At 40.5% G+C, this 21,399-nt stretch overlaps 1 protein-coding gene across 4 annotated transcripts in view; it reads right to left on the bottom strand.

The window, feature by feature from the left end:
- PTPN5 (protein tyrosine phosphatase non-receptor type 5) overlaps nucleotides 1-21,399 on the bottom strand; it is an 82,459-nt gene that overhangs the window by 16,856 nt on the left and 44,204 nt on the right. For all 4 annotated transcript variants that reach the window (XM_050336850.1, XM_050336847.1, XM_050336848.1 and 1 more), the window contains exons 3-10: nucleotides 19,608-19,789; nucleotides 18,586-18,705; nucleotides 16,654-16,737; nucleotides 10,314-10,552; nucleotides 7,365-7,554; nucleotides 3,896-3,980; nucleotides 1,292-1,371; nucleotides 661-798 (exon numbers count right to left, since the gene is read on the bottom strand). In XM_050336850.1, the coding sequence (XP_050192807.1) occupies nucleotides 661-798; nucleotides 1,292-1,371; nucleotides 3,896-3,980; nucleotides 7,365-7,554; nucleotides 10,314-10,552; nucleotides 16,654-16,737; nucleotides 18,586-18,705; nucleotides 19,608-19,789 (1,118 nt within the window). The remainder of the gene's footprint in view (nucleotides 1-660; nucleotides 799-1,291; nucleotides 1,372-3,895; nucleotides 3,981-7,364; nucleotides 7,555-10,313; nucleotides 10,553-16,653; nucleotides 16,738-18,585; nucleotides 18,706-19,607; nucleotides 19,790-21,399) is intronic.

Here is a 21,399-nt window from a genome sequence, read left to right as displayed (position 1 = left end):
TATTTCAGCAGGTAAGTAATGAACAGCTGGTGGGCAGTAGTATTTTTAACTGGGAAAAAAAAAATTGCTTTAGGTGGATTAGCAGAAACACAATGCCAATTTAATTTCTGGAAGTAGGTGGCAAATAGACAATTTCAGCATTTCAGTATTTTAAAAGCATTTCCTAGATGCATAAAAGGTCCTCCACATCCAACTCAGTTCTAGGTGTTGATTGTCATAACTAGCATTTTTTCAGAAATCAGGTACAGTATCAATGAAATGTGCAAATAGACACCGAGTCATAATAAATGCAAGATAAAGCAGCAACAACTCTACTGATTAAAGATATTCAAGCTTAATAGTTATGGGCTACTACTGTTTTTGATTCCCTTAGAGAGAACTTCAAAGACTGCCTGCAAATAGAGCTGGGTTAGGAGAGGTTTCAGGTCAGCTGAGAGACCAAAATGGCAAAACCAGCAGTAGGCTGAGTCAGACAGCCAAACAGGACTTACAGTAAATGGAACTGAAAGAGAAGCCCACATCTTTTTTGAGCCTGAAGAATTTAATGCTGGTTCTGACTGCACAGGCCATTGAACTAACTTCTATTTGCTGGTTTAGTGTCTGTGCTGAAAATATCTACTAGAGTACAGTTAAAAATCAGACCAAATATAACACCATTACCTCATTCATCTCTTCTATATTGGTAATCATGACAATGATGGGAGAACGCTCCTGCCACACCATTCTCCAGAAGTCAGTGACAGTATTAACTATCGGTCCCTGAGTAGCAATATATACCTTTTCCTCTCCTCCATAGCCCTGCCAACAAAACAACAAGAGATCAGTTTTAACAGGGATGTCCACCACAACCTTGAAGGTTCGGTCTTTAAAACAGAGAGCTATATTGGTTGAAATGGTGACTTCGTGGCATCAGTTCTCCTCTCCATCTCTCTCCTGAACACGTGTACATGGAGTGAAGGCACGGTATGGACTCACGTAATTCCAGTAAAGAGTATCCAACAGCCTTGAGGTGACTCTGGCTAGGTCAAAGCCTTATTCAGGCTGATTATCCAGTGCCTTGGTTAGGCCATCTGACAAGGAATTTGCATCAAGAACTGCAGAAGTATGTTTCTGTCTGGTCTGAATCTGTACAGGTGCACTTTGAGATTTGGTTTTCAGCTAATGTAAGCAGGAGAGAAGAGCAATCAGATCAGCTAGGATGCCTTTAAAAGCCAGTGAACGTTGCAATTGTGTTTACATTAACAGTGGCTAATAGAGGCTAGGCAGACACACCGGACTACTGAGCTCTTACCCTGATGTAGTTAGCATTGATGTAAGAGCTGAGGGGATCGTCCTGATCAGCTGAGGTAAGGCACACTCTGCTGTGAGGATCTGAAAGGTGTAAAGAGATAAGTAATAATTTATCAGTTCCTCAGAGGAAAGAGACACACAAGATTATTTTGTACAGCGAGAAATTTACACGCACTCATGGCCATCACAACAGATGTCAGTGGCCTTGGAAAATTCCCATATTAAAATGTTACCATAAAGAAAAGGAAAGGATGGTCGGGGTAATTTGCCTTCTTCTGATAGTTTCCCCCACTCTCTGAAGCCTGCTTAATTGGTCCTGTTGCAGAGTCAGTGTCTGAGTGTGACCCTGGAAAAGCATTCTTCTGCTCCAGGAAATTATTTCTCAATATGTTAGGTCAACAGACTCATTCTGGCTTGAAAGACATCTAGAATATTGTTTGTGAAATGACAGCAAACAGCTTTTCTCCCAAACCATAAGCACGCATTTCTTGCGCCCAGGCAAGCCAGATGACAATAACTCTTTCCCTGTTTCATCTTGCAATGAACCAAACTCCAAGATGTGCTATTAACAAATATAACGGTTAAAGAGAAATTAAAGAATATTTGTCTCTTGTACTCTAAATCTCTCCAGTACTTGAGTCTCCTTCATTGAGGCTGTTTATGAAGCATTATTTTTGTTCTAATAAGATGACAAAAAGAAAACATTATTTCACTTGAGAAGCTCTGTCCAATTCCCACTGAAGTGAATGGCTGTTCCAGTGATTTCAATGCAAACTGACACAAGCCCACGTTCATTCTCTTTCACCAATGCTACACAGCGTGTTACAATTGACAAGAAACAGCCTACTGCTGACAGAGGCCTCAGCAAAGAGCAACAGTGTATATCACCAGGATAATATTAAAACCAAACCACAGATGACTTTTCATAAAAAAATTCAGCCTGCTTAGAAACCATATCAAAAAATATGCAAAAATTGTGCTTTACTCAGTATCATATTAAGGACTAAGCACACAGTAATTTCTACAGTACTACAAACACAGACTCAGCATGAAACACTGTCCTCAGAGGGACCAGATCTGTGCTTATTGGGATCCTTGGGTTTGAAGCATAAAGCAAATGTTTAGCTCTCCTTGACAGCACCAAGCCATTCGAAATGGAGGTAGTGGGATAAGAGCAAACACTCCACCCTTTTTCTTCCTCAGCAATATCAAGCCATCCTTTGGTCCCAGCCAGGTTGCACAGAGGTTACCAGTTTTTGAATTCATTCAAAAAAATACTCAGAGATCATAATGATCCTGGAATAAAGTTGTTCAACTTTAGAGAGATGGTAGGGTACAAACCAGTTAGCTGAAACAGAGAGGTCAAAGTGACAACACTGGCTGCTGGCAGATATCCATGAGGCTGAGATGAAGCTTGCAGCAAATAATTAGCCCACTGAGATCACTCTTAATAAAATGTGGTAGTGGGTCATACTTAGTCATCTGATTACAACTCTGGAATGGGGTTTTCAAAATGGCAGCAATTCTGATGCTTCAGTTTAAACATCCAGTATGACACATTTAAAATAGATCCTGTTCTCAAAGTACCCATTAGATACCAAATTCAGAATACAGAGAGCGCTTAGAAATCTGGAACTTGGGACATCTGAAATCATCAGCCACTTTTGCAATCTTCCCTTTCCAGCCAAAACAGTGAATTAATACTTGAAAAATTCACCTCAGTCATTAGCACAGCAATAGTGAAAGGTGGTTGAATGTTTTTATGCTTCTTGTCTAAGGTATGAGTAAAGGCATCAGAAGGGTTGCACACACTGAGCTGCAGCTGCTGGAGTTTCAAAACAGATTAAAAAAATCTCTTTTGAAACCATTTCCAATCCAGGTTCATTGACTGAAATGTTAGGTATTTTTGACTTCTCTGCACTTATCTTTGCTAACCTGGCATTGAACCTTTTGGACTTTGCAAATAGAGTTACCATGGCTACTGGTGGCATCTTCCAGCAATGACTTAGAGCAAAAATAGAGGCATGACATCCAATCGTTTAACTTTTCAAAATAACTTTAAGTATGAGAGAGGGAAATGATGACACTTGTAGAACTTTGTATCAAAATGCTTCTCAAAATTCCTATTCCTAGCTACAAATAAACTTAGTATAATAGAAAAGAAAAATATTTTTATTTTCTGTGTCATCTTAATACCACCAGGCCAGTTCCCTATATTCTCAGTCTGTATTTGAGGCACGATTCTGAGAAAACATGGGTGAGCAAAATAACATTGCTAGAGTTTAGTCCTTCTAAAGGAGTTGAGTCAAGGAAACCACTAAGTAACATCTAATGGAACACCGAGATCTTGGATAGAATTTTTAAGCAGCACCAAATGATTCAATTCTAATAACTTAAAAGCCAAAGATTCATGCAAAATCAGCAGCAATTAGATTCTTCATGCTCTGTACCTCTTTGGAAATTTGATTTATACTTTGAAGCCATGTTGCTGCTTCATTAACATGACCTTTGGATGATATATTGTGGTGACAGTATGCTTCATGCAAAGCCCTCCAGCATGTGGAATAAACCACCCTACATGAGTGACTTAAAAGCACGAACTTACTCGGGAGAATTGTTTTGTAGCGATTCTTACGCACTAAGCCTGGAATATCATATTCCTTTGGGTCAACAAAGTTCATTGGAATTTCCTGTTAAAAAAAAAAAACAAAACACACAAAACCAAAAAACAAACAACAAAAATCACAAAAACATAAAAGACAGTATGTGGTATTATTAGACTCACAGGAGGAATAAAAACCCCAAGCCCATTATGTCCTCACTGTGAGGGAGGCAAATTGATGGAGTTAACTGAGACACATGGTACAGTACTTCTAACAATTTACCACCAAACTGTGATTGATGTTTCCTTTTACTGTCACTGGCTTTTTTTTCTGAAATCCTTAATACAAAAACGCTCACAGTGACTAATTCATTGAGTAACACGCGCCCCAGCATTATGTTCACTCCTAATATTATTAGAACTGCATTGCAAATGTAGGCACAGAACTAAGCAAAAGGTGGTACTCAAGACGCTGCTCCAAGAGCAATGGACCTCAGACACCATCCTTTCTGACTCACACCACTTCCTCTCAGAGGGTGGAAGTTATTCATTTGCTAGGGAGTCACACCAGCAACAAAGTATGACACACGTTACGGCGTGTTGGCGTACTGACCTCACTCTGTGGAGCTGGGGTTTTGCTCATCATGCTGTCAAGCTCCATGGAGAAGGACAGCAAATGGGTATCAGAGACTATCTGCTCTCTACACTGCTGGTGCAAAGAACACACAAAGGTGGAGGGGCTTTGTATTATCCACTGCGCATCTGCAATAAGCAACGCCAGGCAGGAACAAATGGGAACCTTCCACCAACTGTAGTCAGTAGGCATGGGATGGGAAGGGAAGCATTAACCAGACTCAGCAGAGATGTGGCTCATGGGAACTTGGAAGCAGAGTTGGCCCTCCCAGCTGCTGCACAGAGACACCACTATCGGGCATAGCCATAACAGGAATCAGGGTTGAGTAAGACAAGCCTCACTCTGGGGAAAAATTAAGATGAGCAAAAAATTAAGATTGGAAATGACCTCTAAGATCATCGAGTCCAACTGTTCACCTAGTACCTCCATGTTATGTTCCCTGCTAAGCCATGCCTTTAAGCAACACATCCTCATGTTTTTGAACACTTTCAGGGATGGTGATTCTACTGCTTCCTTAGGCAGCCTGTTCCAGTGCCTGAGCACCCTTTCAGTGAGTAATTTTTTTCTAATATCCAATCTAAGACTGCCACAGTGCAGCTTGAGGTCAGTTCTGGAACTTTAGAAGATTATCTGTTCTCTGTCTCTCACACAGTACTGAGAATACTGTTTGGTTTAACTAGAGGCAATGAATGATAAAAACATTTTGTTGAAGTACTTTTGTATCAATTTGGAGAACTGCATGGGAACAAAACCTTCATATTTTCTCAATTGTTACTTGGTGTTTAGTCACCCCAAACTCTTCCTGAGCCAAGCTCCATGATCTCTTTTTTGTGTCTTAAGTCATTCACTGCTCAAGCCAAATCTTGGTTAAATCAACAGGACTTCTGCCTGAGTAAAAATTCTAAATCTTGTAAGAATTTCAGGATTTAGCCCTGCAAATGTCCCCTCTGACTTTTCTTCCAAAATGAAACAGAGCTGCTTGCTTCATTATGCATCTGGACTTTGAAAACCAAGCAGGTTAGACAGACTGAAAATACACATATGCAGAGATGGCTGGTGATAAATATTTCATAAAAAAATGACTAGTTCACATTTTTGAATTACAGAAATGATTACACAGCATTTTGATTACACAGCATTTTTATCTGTGCTTTTCAGTTTTCATTAAAGAATGAAAATAGCTTTGGATAGTTTGGCTGTTGAATGATTCTATGAACACCAGGAAAAAGCTAATTCCAAATCTCTTAGACAAATGAAGCATATTTTTTCCTACTTCTAACATTATTTTCTTTGCTTGAAGGCTACAGTATACCTCAGAGACTGATGAAATTGTATGTGGACTAGGTCAGCATTCAGTTCAGACACTAAGTGAACATTTCCTCCCTAAAACAGTAATAGATGCTTTACTTTGAAAGAATCAGGGCATGCCTACACAAAAGCTGCTTTTCTTCAACTTGGACAGCACTAAGTGAACTAAGGACCACAGATACCTGATGTTCTGTTTTAAAACAGAAGCCCAGACCATCCCCCTGTTCTTGTAAAGTGAAAAAAACCCTGAAAATGCACAAGGAGGGAGGAGGACAGCAAGTGATACTCAGAGCATTACTCCTTCCCTTTCAGACACTTACAGGTCACGAAGAGGACAGGCTGAAAGAGCTGTTATGTTGCAAAACATAATCTTCCTCCTGCTCTGCTGAGATTCCATGCTTAAGAGAATATTTGACTTGGTAGTATTAACTTCAGCAGCTCTTGATCACATGCCCTGCAACACCTCAGCACACAAAGCCTGTGCTCTGTTACCTCCCATCTTGAGCAGGAATTTACAACCCTGCCTAGTAGACATAATACAGCCACTGCAGCATTTTGCATACTACTATTTTTGTCAGGTATAATAAACACGACAAACATGACAATGCCTATTACATGGACATCCAAGTAATTAGGGAAGAGACTCAATTGCATGCAAAGATCTAAAAAGCTAGGGTACTCACTACACCAAAATGTGCCTGACCTTGTCCTAACCTACTCAAAAATCCAATTTTCAACTGCTTGCTTCATCTGTGTAAGTATATTTTCCCAAAATGAGGCAAAGAATCTTTCTGCCAAAGCATCAGTGGATACAGTGAGCCAAGGACATATATTTCAAAATCCCAAAAGTAACTGTCAGAGAAGCTTATGACTAGTAAATAATAGCCCTGTGCTAACTACAGAACATTGAGCAGCCCCACGTCAAGCATTAAGCAGCAAAGAGAATGGGTTAGGGTGGTTGGGCACTGGAACAGGCACACCAGGGAAGTGGTCACAGCACCAAGCCTGACAGAGTTCAAGAAGCATTTGGACAATGCTCTCAGGTACATGGTGTGATTCTTGAGGATGGTCCTGTGCAGGGCTAAGGGTTGGACTCAATGATCCTTGTGGGTCCCTTCCAACTAAGCATGTTCTGTGATTCTGTAATTTCATCCCTAGAGCAGTTCCAGACACATTTCAAAAAGTTATGCCAACAGAAAACATGGCTCTTCTTCTGTATTCTGTATTCTTTTTTATAAAAAAGTAACATGCCAGCAGCAAAATCCAAAAAAACTTGTGAAAAATAAGATTTGCTGTTGTCATTGCCAGAACTAATTCTCTCGTTTTTAAGTGACAATATCACTGAAAGCTTTCAGATATTGTCATTTCAAGGGATGACAAATTTGGGAATTGCATTAAATGCTTCACTGATGGAAGCGGAGTTTGTATGTACTACTTTTAGACTTGTATAAAATAACAGCAAGGTTCATAGGAGAGAGACATCATCTAATTTTTATTGATGCTCCTCAAAGAGAGAAGTCAGATACTCACAAAGAACTCTGCCTGGAGTATGAAAGGATCCAGTGCTTTCTTGTGCAGTTCCTCTTCAGTAAGAATGTTTGATGCTGTCTGGAGGTATTCTCGGGCTGACTGTTCTCGTGGTGACATGACATAGCCAAAACCTTGCTCAGAACAGCCTGGGGTACACATATCCAGTGTGAGTGAAACATTTGAACCTCTCCTGCAAAACAGAGCAGTCAAAGTTTGCTTACAACAGAACAGAGTGACCCACCATTGTCAGCAATGGACACAGTCCCAATGACAGATTAACAACTTCAGAAAAGCAAAAAAACCAGAAAGTGGGTTCTCATGGGTACAGTTTGGTCACTAACTGTAAAAAGCAGGTGATGCTTCTTGTGTAGACAAGACCAGGAGATGATTTTGTGCACTGAAACATGAAGGCTGACACTTTGATCGGTGGAGTAAGATCCTGGGATAAACTATCAGTTCAACATCAATAAAGACATGAAAAGCCGACCACTGCGGTGAATAATTTGTACATCTGAAAAACTCTGTTTCCACAAATTTACATAATGAAAAGGATAAAATGAAAGTCCCAACATTTTAACAGTTACATTGAAAACAGAGATACTGTCGAGTGTAGAATTTTTAGTGGCTTTATTGTAAGTTAGCCACGCAACAAAACAAAGAAGTCAAAATGCCTACACTGTTTATTGAGTACAGTCTTAACATATTTCTGAGCTTCTGCCAATCTCACATATCATAGACAAAAGTAGGATTTAAAAGGCATCAGTGAATCTACATTGAAATATATTTAATAAAAAGATAAAAGTCACACAATATGATGACTACTAGATAATTTTCTATGCATCCACACAGTAAACCTATTTTTGATGAATCTCAGCTGGTAAAATCTAGTTAGGAGGTGAGTGCAGGAGTTGTTGAAAAACCACATGATCAGTTCACGGAGAAGAGCATGGAAGTTGGGTCACAGCCCTTTCCTGGACTCAGTAGTTTTTCCAAAGCAATGTGCAGCTAGCCTCTTGCTATGATTCACAGTCATGGGGAAATGATTTGGAATGAAACATGACCAATAATGGCAGACACCAAATCTTTAGTGATATCTTTCAAAGGATTTTGACCTTACCTCCCTGTTTGCTATTGAACAGCTACCACATTTCTCCCCAGAAACAGATACATTTGATAATGAATGCTTTTAGTTCTTTCAAGGTGGAAGAGGCTACATATATGAATAGTTCTTCAGCATGAGGAAACAAGATTTCTTCTTTAACAACATTCAGTGGTGTTTGAATTTAACTACTGATTACCCCTCTAAAGGCGTAGGTGGTCAAAGAATGAGAGGGAAATAAGATAGAGAAGCAAAATGGATTCCAGAGAAGGACAGGTAGGTAATTTAACACAACACCAAACAAAGGAGAAGTGTCCAATGCTTAACACAAATGAAATTTGCCAGGGTACAGCTTAAACCTGAAATGATGTCTGTCTTCTCAAGAATAAGTGTATGTTGAAAACAAGTTTATTTTACATCTTAAGTGTACACATAATATACATTCTATCTAGTGTGAGAATTTCAAGCAATTGCTTTATTTTCCCCACCTTTAGTTCTCTGACAAGTTTTTAATTGTAATTCATTACCTTAACCAATTGTTTACCCCCCAACTGATACTCCCCAATTGATATTCCCTAACTCTCTCGATACAGTGAGTATCTTTCCTGCAGGCTAGCAGTCACCTAAGAAGAAATGTCAGCATCTTTATAATGACTGAAATGGAATGAAATCAAAGATAGTGAAGAACACAAATGATTCATGCTTTTCAAGCCCAATCTTGCCATAATGAAAGAAACAACAAAACTCACTGATAGCAGCAGGTTCAGGGACAAGCCCCAGAGGCTACTGCAATCTCATGTTAAAGGTAGAATATAGCAATAAAAGATAGGAGATTTTAGGACAAATGTTATAACAACATATAAAGTGAGAAAAACATTCTAAACTCATGGAGTGTAAATTGAAAGCCTCTTCTGTAACATCCCTTTTACTGTGCCCTGTGGAGATTTAAAAAATCAGCACCATACTTCTTAAAATCTTAATTCTGCCCTTTGTTTTAAGTTTTAGGTATGAAGATTAACTATGGTTGGTGATCCAATTAAGCCTGAAAACATAGAAATAAAGAAAGGTGATATTCTGCCACGCTGGGCTCTTCAGTAGCCTCATTCTTAATTAAAACATCATCACCTTTGCAGCATTTCTTTACAGGACTTCTTTCATCAAGACCTTTGTCTGATTTCACTAATAAAATGGAAAGAACACAAACCAGAAAAAAAAATCTGCCTTTTGTCTTGAAACTGCCTTTTACCAGCTGTGAATCTCTCTGAGAAGCTCCATTGCCCTGATGGTTCAAGCAGTGAACACCAGCTCACCTTGACGTTTCATTAGTGAGTTAATTTGAAACAAATTCATTTACTTTTGGACTAACTCATTTATACAAGAATTATTGCAGATGACCACTCCTCCTATGGTGTTCTTTTGGAGAACTGTCCTCCAGCATGAGTGACAGAAAAAAAATCTACAAGAATGACCTCTTTAGAAGGTGAAAGCTTTCACTGTCCTATAGTGGATTTCATGCTATGCAGTTGCCATCATGGGGAATGGCAAAAGCCTGAAGAAACACAAATAGACATATTCAAAGGAAAGAAATTATGCTTTAGAATAGCACTTGTTGACAGCTGCCTAGAAACTGTATGTTTTTTTAGCTAATATGCTTATATTTATGACTGGATTGAAAACAAGATAGGAAATAACTATAAATATATGTATATATATGTAATAAAGTGTTTGACTTTAAACCCCATTTTAAAGTGACATTCACAAAGGCAATAAAAGCTTCCTGCTTTGCATAGAACTCCTAAATCCACAAATTCTGGGACCAGACTTTCCCCTATTAGCCACGTCTACCCTACCTTTCTTGCAAGCCCACGGATTTAACCGTTAGAGTAGCTGGGTCTGTCTCCGCTTTAATGTCCATTACGCAGTCAAAGACCGGAGTCTCCGGTACGGGGTCCAAATCTAGGAAGTCATCCTCATTTTTATCCTCTGTCCACTCTGAGTACGTGAATGAAGGCTGCCGGCTCACAGATTGGCGTCTGTCCTCTTGTAGCGGGAAGGGGGGGTCTGGTCGGGCTCTGAGTAGATACCAAAACTAAAGGAAACAAACATTTAAAAAAGCCTTCTGCTTGTTGCCAGCCCTTCCACACAGCCCAGAGGATGGGTCTTCAGGGCAGCATCCCAGCTCACTACAATGTATTAGAACTGGAGAGCACTGAAGAGGACAGGAATGTTCCATGCAGGAGTAGCTTTGTGGTGCATGTTATAAGGATTCACATCTACCCATTCAAACCTGCTTTCAGTCACAGAGGTTTCCACAGAGCTGGCCAGGCTTAACTCCGGGATACAGTAGAAGTGGAATGTGCTTGTGACCATCATATGCAAGCCAACGTGATAGCACTGTCCTTTTGTTCAGTTTCTTATCCTTCCTAGGTTTGTTTACAAAATAAAAATCTATTATAATATTCTACAAATCATACCTCTCCTGGCTTAACGGTTTTCTATCTAAAACTTACATATGGCTGAGTTAAGAAAAGTAAATATAATTGAACTGAACAACTTTGTTAACCTGGCACTATACCCAGAATTTATATACAAATCCATCATTTTTTAAAAAGGTCTCAGTTTTGATGTACCTGATTCTGAGGCTCAGAATACCCTTATCAGTTTTTGGCAAAGACTGTTTTATAATCTAATTATCTGATTTGAACATGGTATAAACATTAAAAAATAAATCTTGTGAAGGAAAATAAATGTAATATTAAAGGTTATATTAAAAATAAATGAAAGGTTTGAAATGGTACGAAGCTAAGAAATTTCTGCATCATATTGATTTGCATAGATGCTGTGACAGGCTGTATGATTTGGAAACCAGATCAGTAGATTGTTTAAATCCTTCACATAGGCCTCAGTTGAAAATTTCAAGCCCAGCTCTGGACTCGAGGATCTGGAACTTTAGGTCAGCTTCATCCATGTTGCACTGAACTAGGAGTAGCATCACTCAGGATAAATGTCACACAAACTGTAACTGTACTGTCATGAATCCTTTTGAGATTAAGAACAGGTCTTATTTTTCCAAAGTAAAACCCCTTCTGTCCTTTTCTTATATGGCTTTTAACAGACAGTTGAATTTGGAAAATGTGCCACTAAAAGTCAAATGTCTCTTCCTAGGCTAGTATAGCACATCAGCCCTTACAGGATTTGAAAGAACAGTTTTCTTGTGCCTGTCTTATATTCATGTACTTTCATTTCTCTGAGCCTAAAGACTGAAAAGAAGAGAAGCAAGTTTTAATTTCTGTCCACATCTAGCTTTAGCCAATGTTAGACTCTCACAAAGCAGCAGTATTTATTTGACAGCTACAAAATGCTTTTTTGTTTCAGTTAATCAGAGTACACAGGAATTACAAAAGCAAACACAGGAACACCATTATTAGACTTTCATTTTACACAAACTCGAGGCCAAGTCTGAACTGGGCCTGTCCTACATTCTTGGCCTGTTACATGACAAGCAAGAAGCTGGAGGATCTATTTCCATTCTTTGACTACTAGAGTTTGGCACTACCACATGGCACTAGCCATGGTTCTTACCCATACTGCAAGACTGTGATAGCTGAGCAGTGATCAATAACTCTGTACTGCTGGAGAGTGCTGCTGTGCCAAAATCAATGCTTGTGCTGAGGGCCAAGTGTAAGGTCTACGTACCAATCCTCTGTTAGAGATTCTAGGACTGGTATGGTGACACAGGGCTGATTTCACTGGTGATTCAACCCACTATAAATCCAAAGGAACAAAAAGTTCCCCCTAGAAACAAAACATCTTTCCTTTACATTGAAAAAAGTGTGTGGCAAATAAGGAGCTGTCCAAGATACTGGAAGAAATTAAGTTACACTTAAAAGTGATGAGGTTACACCAAATGATGGAAAAACAGTCCTCTCTGAAGACCTGCTCAGAAAAACATTTCAATGCTGATCCTCTGCAGGAGCCTGAGTGTTAACACACTATTATATCAGAAGAAGACAGACAGCATCACTAATACAAGCCTCAAGCTTTCTATCCAGCCTTTTGTTTTCATCATGACTGCTAAACCACCCAACACATTCTGGTAACTGGGTGCTTCAAACATCAGCTGATGTCTGCTCTCCTGAAACATTTGCTCTACATGTATTAGAGTTACAAATTCTCCAGTACAGGAATGAACTGGACTTCAGCATGTGTGCAGGCCAGACAGATATCACTTCTGAGAATCCGCTGAACTACGTTTCTCACCCTTGCTACGTGGCTTAACAGTTATTGCTCTGCATTAAAGCAACAAAATACCCATATAAACAGGCACATTTTCTCCCTTTCCTAGGGAAGTGGTAAAGTAGTACTGTAGATTACCACAGTTGATGAATAAAAAAAAAGCATAAGCTGCTTTTCACTGGTGTGCCATTTAGTTGTAACACATCCCAGGGGCTATGGGCCACTCAGTCTCACCTCAATGCCCGATGGAGCAGTTAAAGCATATGGAAAATAAGGAGGTGATTGGTGACAGCCAACAGCGCTTCACTGAGTGCAAATTGTGTCTGACAAGTCTGGTGGCCTTCTAGAGTAGGATTACAGTGGTGGTGGGTAAGGGAAGAGTGACTGACATCATCTACCTGGACTTGTGCAAAGTATTTGACACTGTCCTGCATGACATCCTTCTCTCTACATTGGAGACACACGGATTTGATGAATGGCCCACTTGGTGGAGAAGGAATTGGTTGGATGGTCGCACTCAAAGAGTTGCGGCCAACGCCTCGATATCCAGGTGGGGACCAGCGATGAGTGGCGTTTCTCAGGGTCAGTACTGAGACCAGCATCGTTTAACGTATTTGTTGTTGACACGGACAGTGGGACTGAGTGCACCCTGGGCAGGTTTGAAGAGGACACACTGGAGGGAAGGGATGCCATCCAGAGGGACCTGGACAGACTTTAGAGATGGGCACATGTGAACCTCAGCAAATTCAGCAAAGCCAAGTGCAAGGTTCTGCACATGTGTCAGGACAATCCCAAGCACAAACACAGCCCAGGGGATGAATGGACTGATAGCAGCCCTGCCAAGTGCTGGTTGATGAGAAGCTCAGCAAGACCCAGCAATGCACACTTTTAGCCTAAAAAAATCCATCTTATCATGGGCTGCATCAAAAATAACATGACCAGTAGGATGGGGGAGGTGGTTCTCTGCCCTCCACTCTCATGAGACCCTGCCTGGAGTCCTGTGTCCAGCTCTGGGGCCCCCAGCATAAGAAAGACATGGATCTGTTGGAACAGGTTCAGAAGAGGCTGTGAAGTTGATCAAAGGGCTGGAGCACCACTCCTACAAAAACAGGTTGAGAAAATTGAGGCTATTCAGCCTCAAGAAGACAAGGCTCCAGAAAGACCTTAAAGCAGCCTTCCAGTAGCTCTAGGGAGATTACAAGAAAGCTGGAGATGGACATTTTACAAGGGCATGTAATGACAGGACAAGGGGCAATAGCTTCAAACGGAAAGAAGGCAGGTTTAGATCAGATATTAGGAAGAAATTCTTTACTATGAGAGTGGAGAGGCATTGGAACAGGTTGCCCAGAGAAGGTGTGGATGCATCATCCCTGGAAATGTTCAAGATCAGGTTGAATGAGGCTCCGAGCAACCTGGTCCCGTGGAAGGTGTCTCTTCCCATGGCCGGGGAGTTGGAACAAGATGGTCCTTGAGGTCTTTTACAACCCAAACCAACCTATAATTCCATGTATATCAGAGTGGGACTGATGTATCAGGTCCATCTCTAAAGAGAGAAGGGTACATTTGGGAAAGAAAGATTTGATTATAAAGGCACTCCTCAAAGTAAAAGATCCCTTCAATGTGTCTTCTAGGCAGCACACTGGTTAAAATGCATTTTAAAGGAGAAATGAGAGAAAGAGAGAGATGACTCAGTCAAGAGTCATAGGAAAAATAAAGAAAACAATAAAGAAAACTATCTTCATGCAACTATCTGTTGTTCACCAGGCTGGGATTCTAGAAACCCTTCCTGGTTCAATCACTGTTTTCAGTGTTCTGCTAATGATTGTTTTATACCTTATTCCCTAAATATTGTTAGAAGCAGATGTTTGCAAATTGCAAAGCAGCATGACCTGAGACATCTGAGAGTAAGGGACAAGGCTCATGTGCTCTCTAAACAAATTCTTCTTCCTAATGTCCCCATTAGAGAGATAACACTGGGCAAGATGGACCATTGGTCTAAACTCACAGGATGTTTCTTATACCCTGCTGCCTTGTGACTTATTCAGAGAGCCAAGTGACACAGCGTGACATTCGTGTCTCTACTGCAGCTAGAAGATTGTTAGCACAGACCACAGGGACAGAAACCAGTGCAAACCTGGCTACATGGAAACTGTTATAAAACTTTTTCCTATACAAAAGTTTTAGCCAACACTTAAAAATGGACCAAAGTCTGCTCTGATCTACGTTAGTATTTGCATTCACCTGCAAGGAATTCAGATGCAAAGAGATCAGAATTTTTGGGCACACAGAACTTTCACTTCATGTTACCTTCTGTGTTAAGAAGGGGTCAGCAATAAATGTTTCCATCCACTGAGAAATAGCTGAATATGCAGAAAGTCACATCCCTCCTATTCAGATTTTCAGCTCAGAATGTGGTTTTTTTTGTGGTTTTTTTGTTTGTTTGTTTGTTTGTTTAAATTTAGTATTTGCAATTACAGAATCACCAGAAGTTTATTTTTGAGGACAAAATTAATCTGGATAAGGAACAGCATCATGAAAAAAGCAGAAAATTGCATAAACCCAGCTAACTTCCTTGCCTGCATCAATGATCACAATAAGGAGGCATGAACTATAATTACTTTGCCTTGTGAATGGTTTTTAGAAAGTACATTCACCTGACACATTAAAGAGAAGATTTTGCCACTGTGCTGCCTCTGAGTGAACTTAACCAAGGCATATAATATGACATACTTCCTAGCAGGGAGTGTGGCCAGCAAATCACAGGAGGTATTTCCCCTCTTCTTGGCACTGACCCAGCTGCACCCTGAATACTGTTTACAAATTTTGGTTTTCCAGTTTAAGATAGATATGGAAAAACTAGAGTGGGCCCAGTAGAGGGTTGCAAAAGAGGTCAGGGGTGCAGAGTACAGGACCTTTGAAGAAGGTGGAGGGAATTGGGCTTGTTCAACCTGGCAAAGAGGAGGCTCTTCTTCATAGTGGCAGCTGATACCACAAGGGACAATGGCCACAAACTGCAGAAATTCAACTCAGACGTTTAGCTTTGTGAAATTCACATCAGACACTATGAAAAAATTCTTCCCCAAAAGTGCTGTACATCTCCTTCCCTGAAGGTTTTCAAAACTTGTATAGAAAAATGCATCTAACTGAGTGTTGGCAACAGCCCTGCTTCAAGCAGGATGTCAGACTAGCAAGCTCTAGAGGTCCTTTCCCCCCAATAGTCCTGTGATCCTATAATGCAGTTCATTATACTGTGCATCACTCAAACAGCATGCTAACAGTATAGCTTCAGCTTCCTGAACTACCCAAGGGTGCACTTCTGTAAGGACAGGAGGGGATGCTCCACCTGCATCTTCAGTAACTGCATTCCCACCCTAAGAGAACAGCATACCGGGGTATGAAAAGCCACATTCAATTAGAGCTCCCTAAAAAGAAAGCATTTTTCATAGTTTTCCCAAATACCACACAGCTTTGTGCCAGTTACACAATCAGTGGAGAAACACGATATTCTCCTCCTGTTCCCAAACAGCTGACAGCTAACTAGATTAATTGTAAGCATGCCACTAAGCTTGTTCTGCAGCTGGGGTCTTGGCCTACATCTACAAGTGCTTTACATTCAGAAGTACACTGATGTTCTGGTACAGCTCTTTCTGCCACTGAAGTCAGTGGATTAAGGCTGTTACTGGACCACATCCCTTCTATTTAAGCGCAAATTGTTTGCCCATCTGTGGATGGAAAGAACAAAAACCATCAGTGTGATCCCCAATTAATCAAGAAACTGAGTAAGGTTAAGTTCCTCTACATAAAGCAAGCAGATAATTATACAGAAACAGCCCCAGAAATGTTGCTTTACAATCAACTTGGGCATTAACACCAACAACTTCAAGTAAATTAGACATCTTATAAAAACTCACTGAAAAGGGGTATGAATACAGTTTTCACAGTATCATAACTTACCAGAGATCCTACAGATAGCAGTCCTAGAGAAGCTAAAGACAGCACGATGTATGACACCACAATGCTCCCAACTGTAGTCAGGTTCTGTGAAACAACAGAGTAGACGACTCATGAAATATTTAGGGACACAGCACAGTGTCTGCAAGCATGTTCTGGGCAAACTGTGTATTATTTCCCATGAAGATGTAGTCATACCATACTCACCTGTGGAAAAGCCGTCAGCACCAGAAAAAATGCCAGGCTTTGGAGAAGACTGAAACTGAAACCATCACCAAGCCCCATCAACTCAGAAAGTCTAAACCCCAGGTTTTGCTGTCAAGGCAAACAAGAATTCTGCTTCCTACCCTCATGTGTTGCCAAAATTGAGATCTGGATCCACAATTCAATTTTGCAGCCTGGACCCAATGCTTCATTGTTGTAGTTAGTGCAATTTTATACACTGGCAAAGGGCTTTGAACGCAGTTTAGTACTGTTCCTGTGTTTAGAGGTCCTTACATAAAATCCAGCCACAGAAGACTTTTCTCTGTTTTCTACACGTTCTGTGAAATACCACCAGGTCAATTCACACCACTGGAAATGAAATTAATTCCAGTGTCTTAGCCATATTTAAGTAGTTTATAGTTTGGCCTATTCTCAGCAGTAGGTGCAAAATTCAGTTCTAATGGGCTTCAGTGGTCAAGGAATTCTACTCTGTTTCTGTCCCACAGAAACAGCTAAAAAAAAAGCTGGACTTAAAAGCTTCCATTTGCTTATTTTAATGACAGAAGATTTCTTTGCCTTTACTGTTTTCAAGTCTAAATTTGCATGATAAACAGTGCTATAATAAACAGTCCTCAAAAATATGCATGAACATCTGCAGAGTCATACTTGGGATGTTGCTGTAGTGTGTTCTAGGAATCAGTTTCCTCCATGCTGAACAATTATTTTAAGTCAAAATCAAACAAATCAGTGATTTTCTGTAAGGAACAACAATTTGTTAATGATTCAGCCACTACAAATAAGACACAGGCAGTAGTCTACGAAGAGTTCTGTGCATAATAAATTCAACTGCAAAAGGGCAAGGCAAAAGTGCTTCTTTCAAAAAAAACCCACAAAGAGCAGGCGACATGCAGCTCATAAACACTGATAAGAGGAAACAGAAAACAGTCACCACTTTACTTCAGTCATAAGAGGCACAGAATCAGATTTTTTATTTGTACTGCATAGCCTCTGCTACAAAGATTATGTACAATGAATCTAAGCATTCTGATAGCAAATATATTTCATCTGATTTTTGAAAGTAGCTGTTCACTATTTAATTAAGGTTCTGTCCACACCAGAAAAATCTGCACTGGGTATAATTACCAGTAATTTATCAGATGATTCATTCTGGTATATGTGTCATTATGTCATGGTGAGAAGCTAAGCAGTTTTACTGGTGTAGCTTTGTAGATGTAATTGAACCTGTACACCTAGTACACTTGAAATACATTTACTGCACATAGATATATTCTAAACACTCAACAAAAATAGATTTCTGTGACTGAGTATGTTGTGATTTGCACCTTTTATGTGGGTTGATCCATTCTTTCAGAACTTAAGGTTTTATTCATCCTAATAAATGAAGTTCCAGCTCTCCCTTTACTGTGTACTAAACCTTAGTGGGCTGGCTTCTTATTGCTTTGTTTCATTTGCAATTATCAGCACATTACAAAAATCTGCTGTGCTGACCTAACATCACAGCCAAAAACTCAGCACTGTATCTCAAAGACAAAATATTGATCTGTTTTCAGAAAACTCTTTTTACCTTCTCAGGACAGACACACAACGCAGCAGTCGCTGTAATATATGAAATACATGTGTATTCACACTTTTAATCAGAAGAGGTATTAGTAGCACCCCCTAAGGCTACTGACATCAACTACATAATCAGAGAGGAGTACAGGGACTTACCTCCCCTTGATCTGACAAAACCTGTTTAAATGGTGTAAGCAAGTACGAGAGCAGGTCAAAGGCATTCTGAGCTGCTGGGATGGTCCCATAAGTGCCGTACCACAGCATCATGCAGAAAAGCTGTGCAATCAATCAGAAAAGACATAATGAGCACCTCTCATTATACAAACATTCATTTTCATTCCAAGACTGCATAATTAACTAATTTAGTTAGCATTGATTTCATCTTGATTATCATTTTTGCTTTAACAAGTCAGGTACTTTCTAGGCTATAGCTTAACAGGAATAAAAAGACTTGAAGGCTGCATACTCAGCTACTATTAACTAGATGTGCAGCCCTGAGTTACGCAGGCTTACTCTGATCCACACTAGAAAAAGGACTGCCCAGGCGTACACTGAAAGAGCAACAGATTCCTCTGACCTCTGAACTCTTCTAGATCAAAACTGGTAATTCAGAGAAATGACTATGCTATTAAAAAACTATTTAGGCCTCTCTGAAATCTCTCCCAAATAAGCCAAGTTTGCATAGACATCACTATAAATAGACACACACACACACAGACATACACGCATGGGAACTTCTCATTTGAACCACTTAGAGGTGCTGCACACACCAGAGGTAACATAAAACTACAAAAGCAGTGATGCTATACTTAAAACACTCACAGAGAGGTATAACCTCATCTCTGACTGTGAAGGGCACACCACAACTTTACTAGGGTACACCTCCTGATCCACTTGTTAACAAGACAGGTGTTTACCCCCATACATACCAGCTACAGAAAATGGATTTGGTGGGAGATCTGTCATTGGGCAAAGGCATTTGCAGTGAGGCACTAAATGGGATGGGAGTCTGGGACATCAAAATGCAGGGGCTGTTTGCAAGGCAGAGGTGGCTGCAGAAATGAGAGGACTGCACCTATGTCCACTGCTACATCTACAATAAATGAGGAGGAACTCCCAAGCCAACAGAGCTTAAAAGGAGGGTCTCAGCATTTCAAAGCTATGGCAAACTGCCTTACCAGTATCTGTGAGAGGACAAACAGATACATGCTGTCTCCAGGCATTAATCCATTCCATCGAGGTGGCCAACCAAGCACTGCTGTTTTCTGAGAGGTTTTCAGGGACTGCTCCTTCCTGTTCAGCTCTTCTTGCTGTCCTTCAGCTTCATCCATTGACTCCATAACGGCTGGACTGGAACAACCTTCACGTGAAAACAACATGTGCAGGGGATGAAGAGTGTGTGACCCCGCAGGCACTGCGGGGGCTGCCAGGGCTATTGTTTTCCTGGAGACGATGGTTACCTCTCAGTTCCGCATCAGTAAGTGCAGCTCAGGATTGCGAGCGTCACACTCTATTAGTGCAGCTTTATTCACCTGCCTTCGTCAGAAAAAAGTGAGTGTGGGCGGATAAATTATTTTCCCTTTCTTTCCGGAGGTGCAGATTCTGGCTTTGTTGTTAATAAATTCTCATCTACATTGCTGTACCTTTTCGTTTTTACTTTTTAAAAGAAACTATCCGTGCTATTGCCTAGCTACACACTTCCCAGCTAAATGGTGGCACAGAACCCATTTTGTCCCTTCCTGCCTCAACTTCTCTCTTCTCCCTTATTCATCTGCTTTGTCTAATTTGATTATAAATTTCTGAGGTAGAGCTTATTTCATATTATGAGTCTGAATAGTGCTCAAGGGTCTGGGTTTTGGCTGAGTGTCCTAAGACACTAATAAAATAGACTTTATTCTAATAACCTACTTCTTGGATGAATTCATACTCAAGAGCTATTTAATAATGTTGTAATGTTATTCTGTTTGGCAGAAATAACTGCTGGAGTGGCTAGTCCCTCAGTAACAGTATTTTGAACAGAGTCTGTGTAGGTAAAAATTAATTTACAAGCTAAAAGGAGTGAAAGATCAGACTCATTTGATGTAAGTACTACTGATTCACATCTTTCTACATGAGGAAAGCCCCAAAGCTGCCCTGTGTACGGCACTGTAGCCTTAAGCCTAAGCCAGCCACCTGTGGCCCAGGGAAAGGCCACATCATCGGTCCTTCCCTGGTTTCAGAGAATCACAGAATATGCTGAGTTGGAAGGGACCCACCAGGATCACCGAGTCCAACTCCTGGCCCAGCGCAGGACCCTCCCCAAGAGTCACACCATGTGCCTGAGAGTGTCGTTCAAACTCTTCTCGAACTCTGTCAGGCTTGGTGCTGTGACCACTTCCCTCGGGAGCCTGTTCCAGTGCCCAACCAGTCTCTGGGTAAAGAACCTTTTCCTGATATCCAACCTAAACCGTTTGTTGAGGTCAACTATAAAAAGTTCCTCTCAACAAATATTTCTCTAAATGCCTCACAACAGTAACTCTAGAATCCATAAAGTAGCCATAGCTCTAATTAGACAAATGAAATATAAGGACCTTGTATCAGCTGAGGGTCTCACTACAGTAAGAATTCATGAAAATACAGGAACACGAGATGTTTATTCCCACTCTGCTACTGTTCTCCCTCTCCTCACTGAAACAAACCTTAGGACATCCATCCCTGCACATGAGCACAAGGTGTTTAGGAAACACTGATAGCTTCATCTACAATGTTCTCTATTCCCACAGCTGCCCAGTAACAAGAGGGTCATCACCGTGTAATGACTGGGGAGACTCAGAGACACAAGAAGACACATCTGCAGTGTACTACCAGGTGTTTCCCCAGGAGCTCAAGGTTACTGGTTTCTCATTTTCAAAATGTTCATGTCAGTTCATGATGAGTAATGGCCTAGCAAGGCATGCTGGGTATAACCAGTTATATGTAACGACTTCATTG

Source organism: Myiozetetes cayanensis, unplaced genomic scaffold (genome assembly GCF_022539395.1).
Source record: "Myiozetetes cayanensis isolate MyiCay16 unplaced genomic scaffold, myiCay2020 scf6-25, whole genome shotgun sequence".
In the NCBI taxonomy this organism is placed as follows: Eukaryota; Metazoa; Chordata; class Aves; order Passeriformes; family Tyrannidae; genus Myiozetetes; species Myiozetetes cayanensis.
Note: the sequence above shows the minus strand (reverse complement) of the source record. Positions and strands in the feature narration are given on the sequence as shown.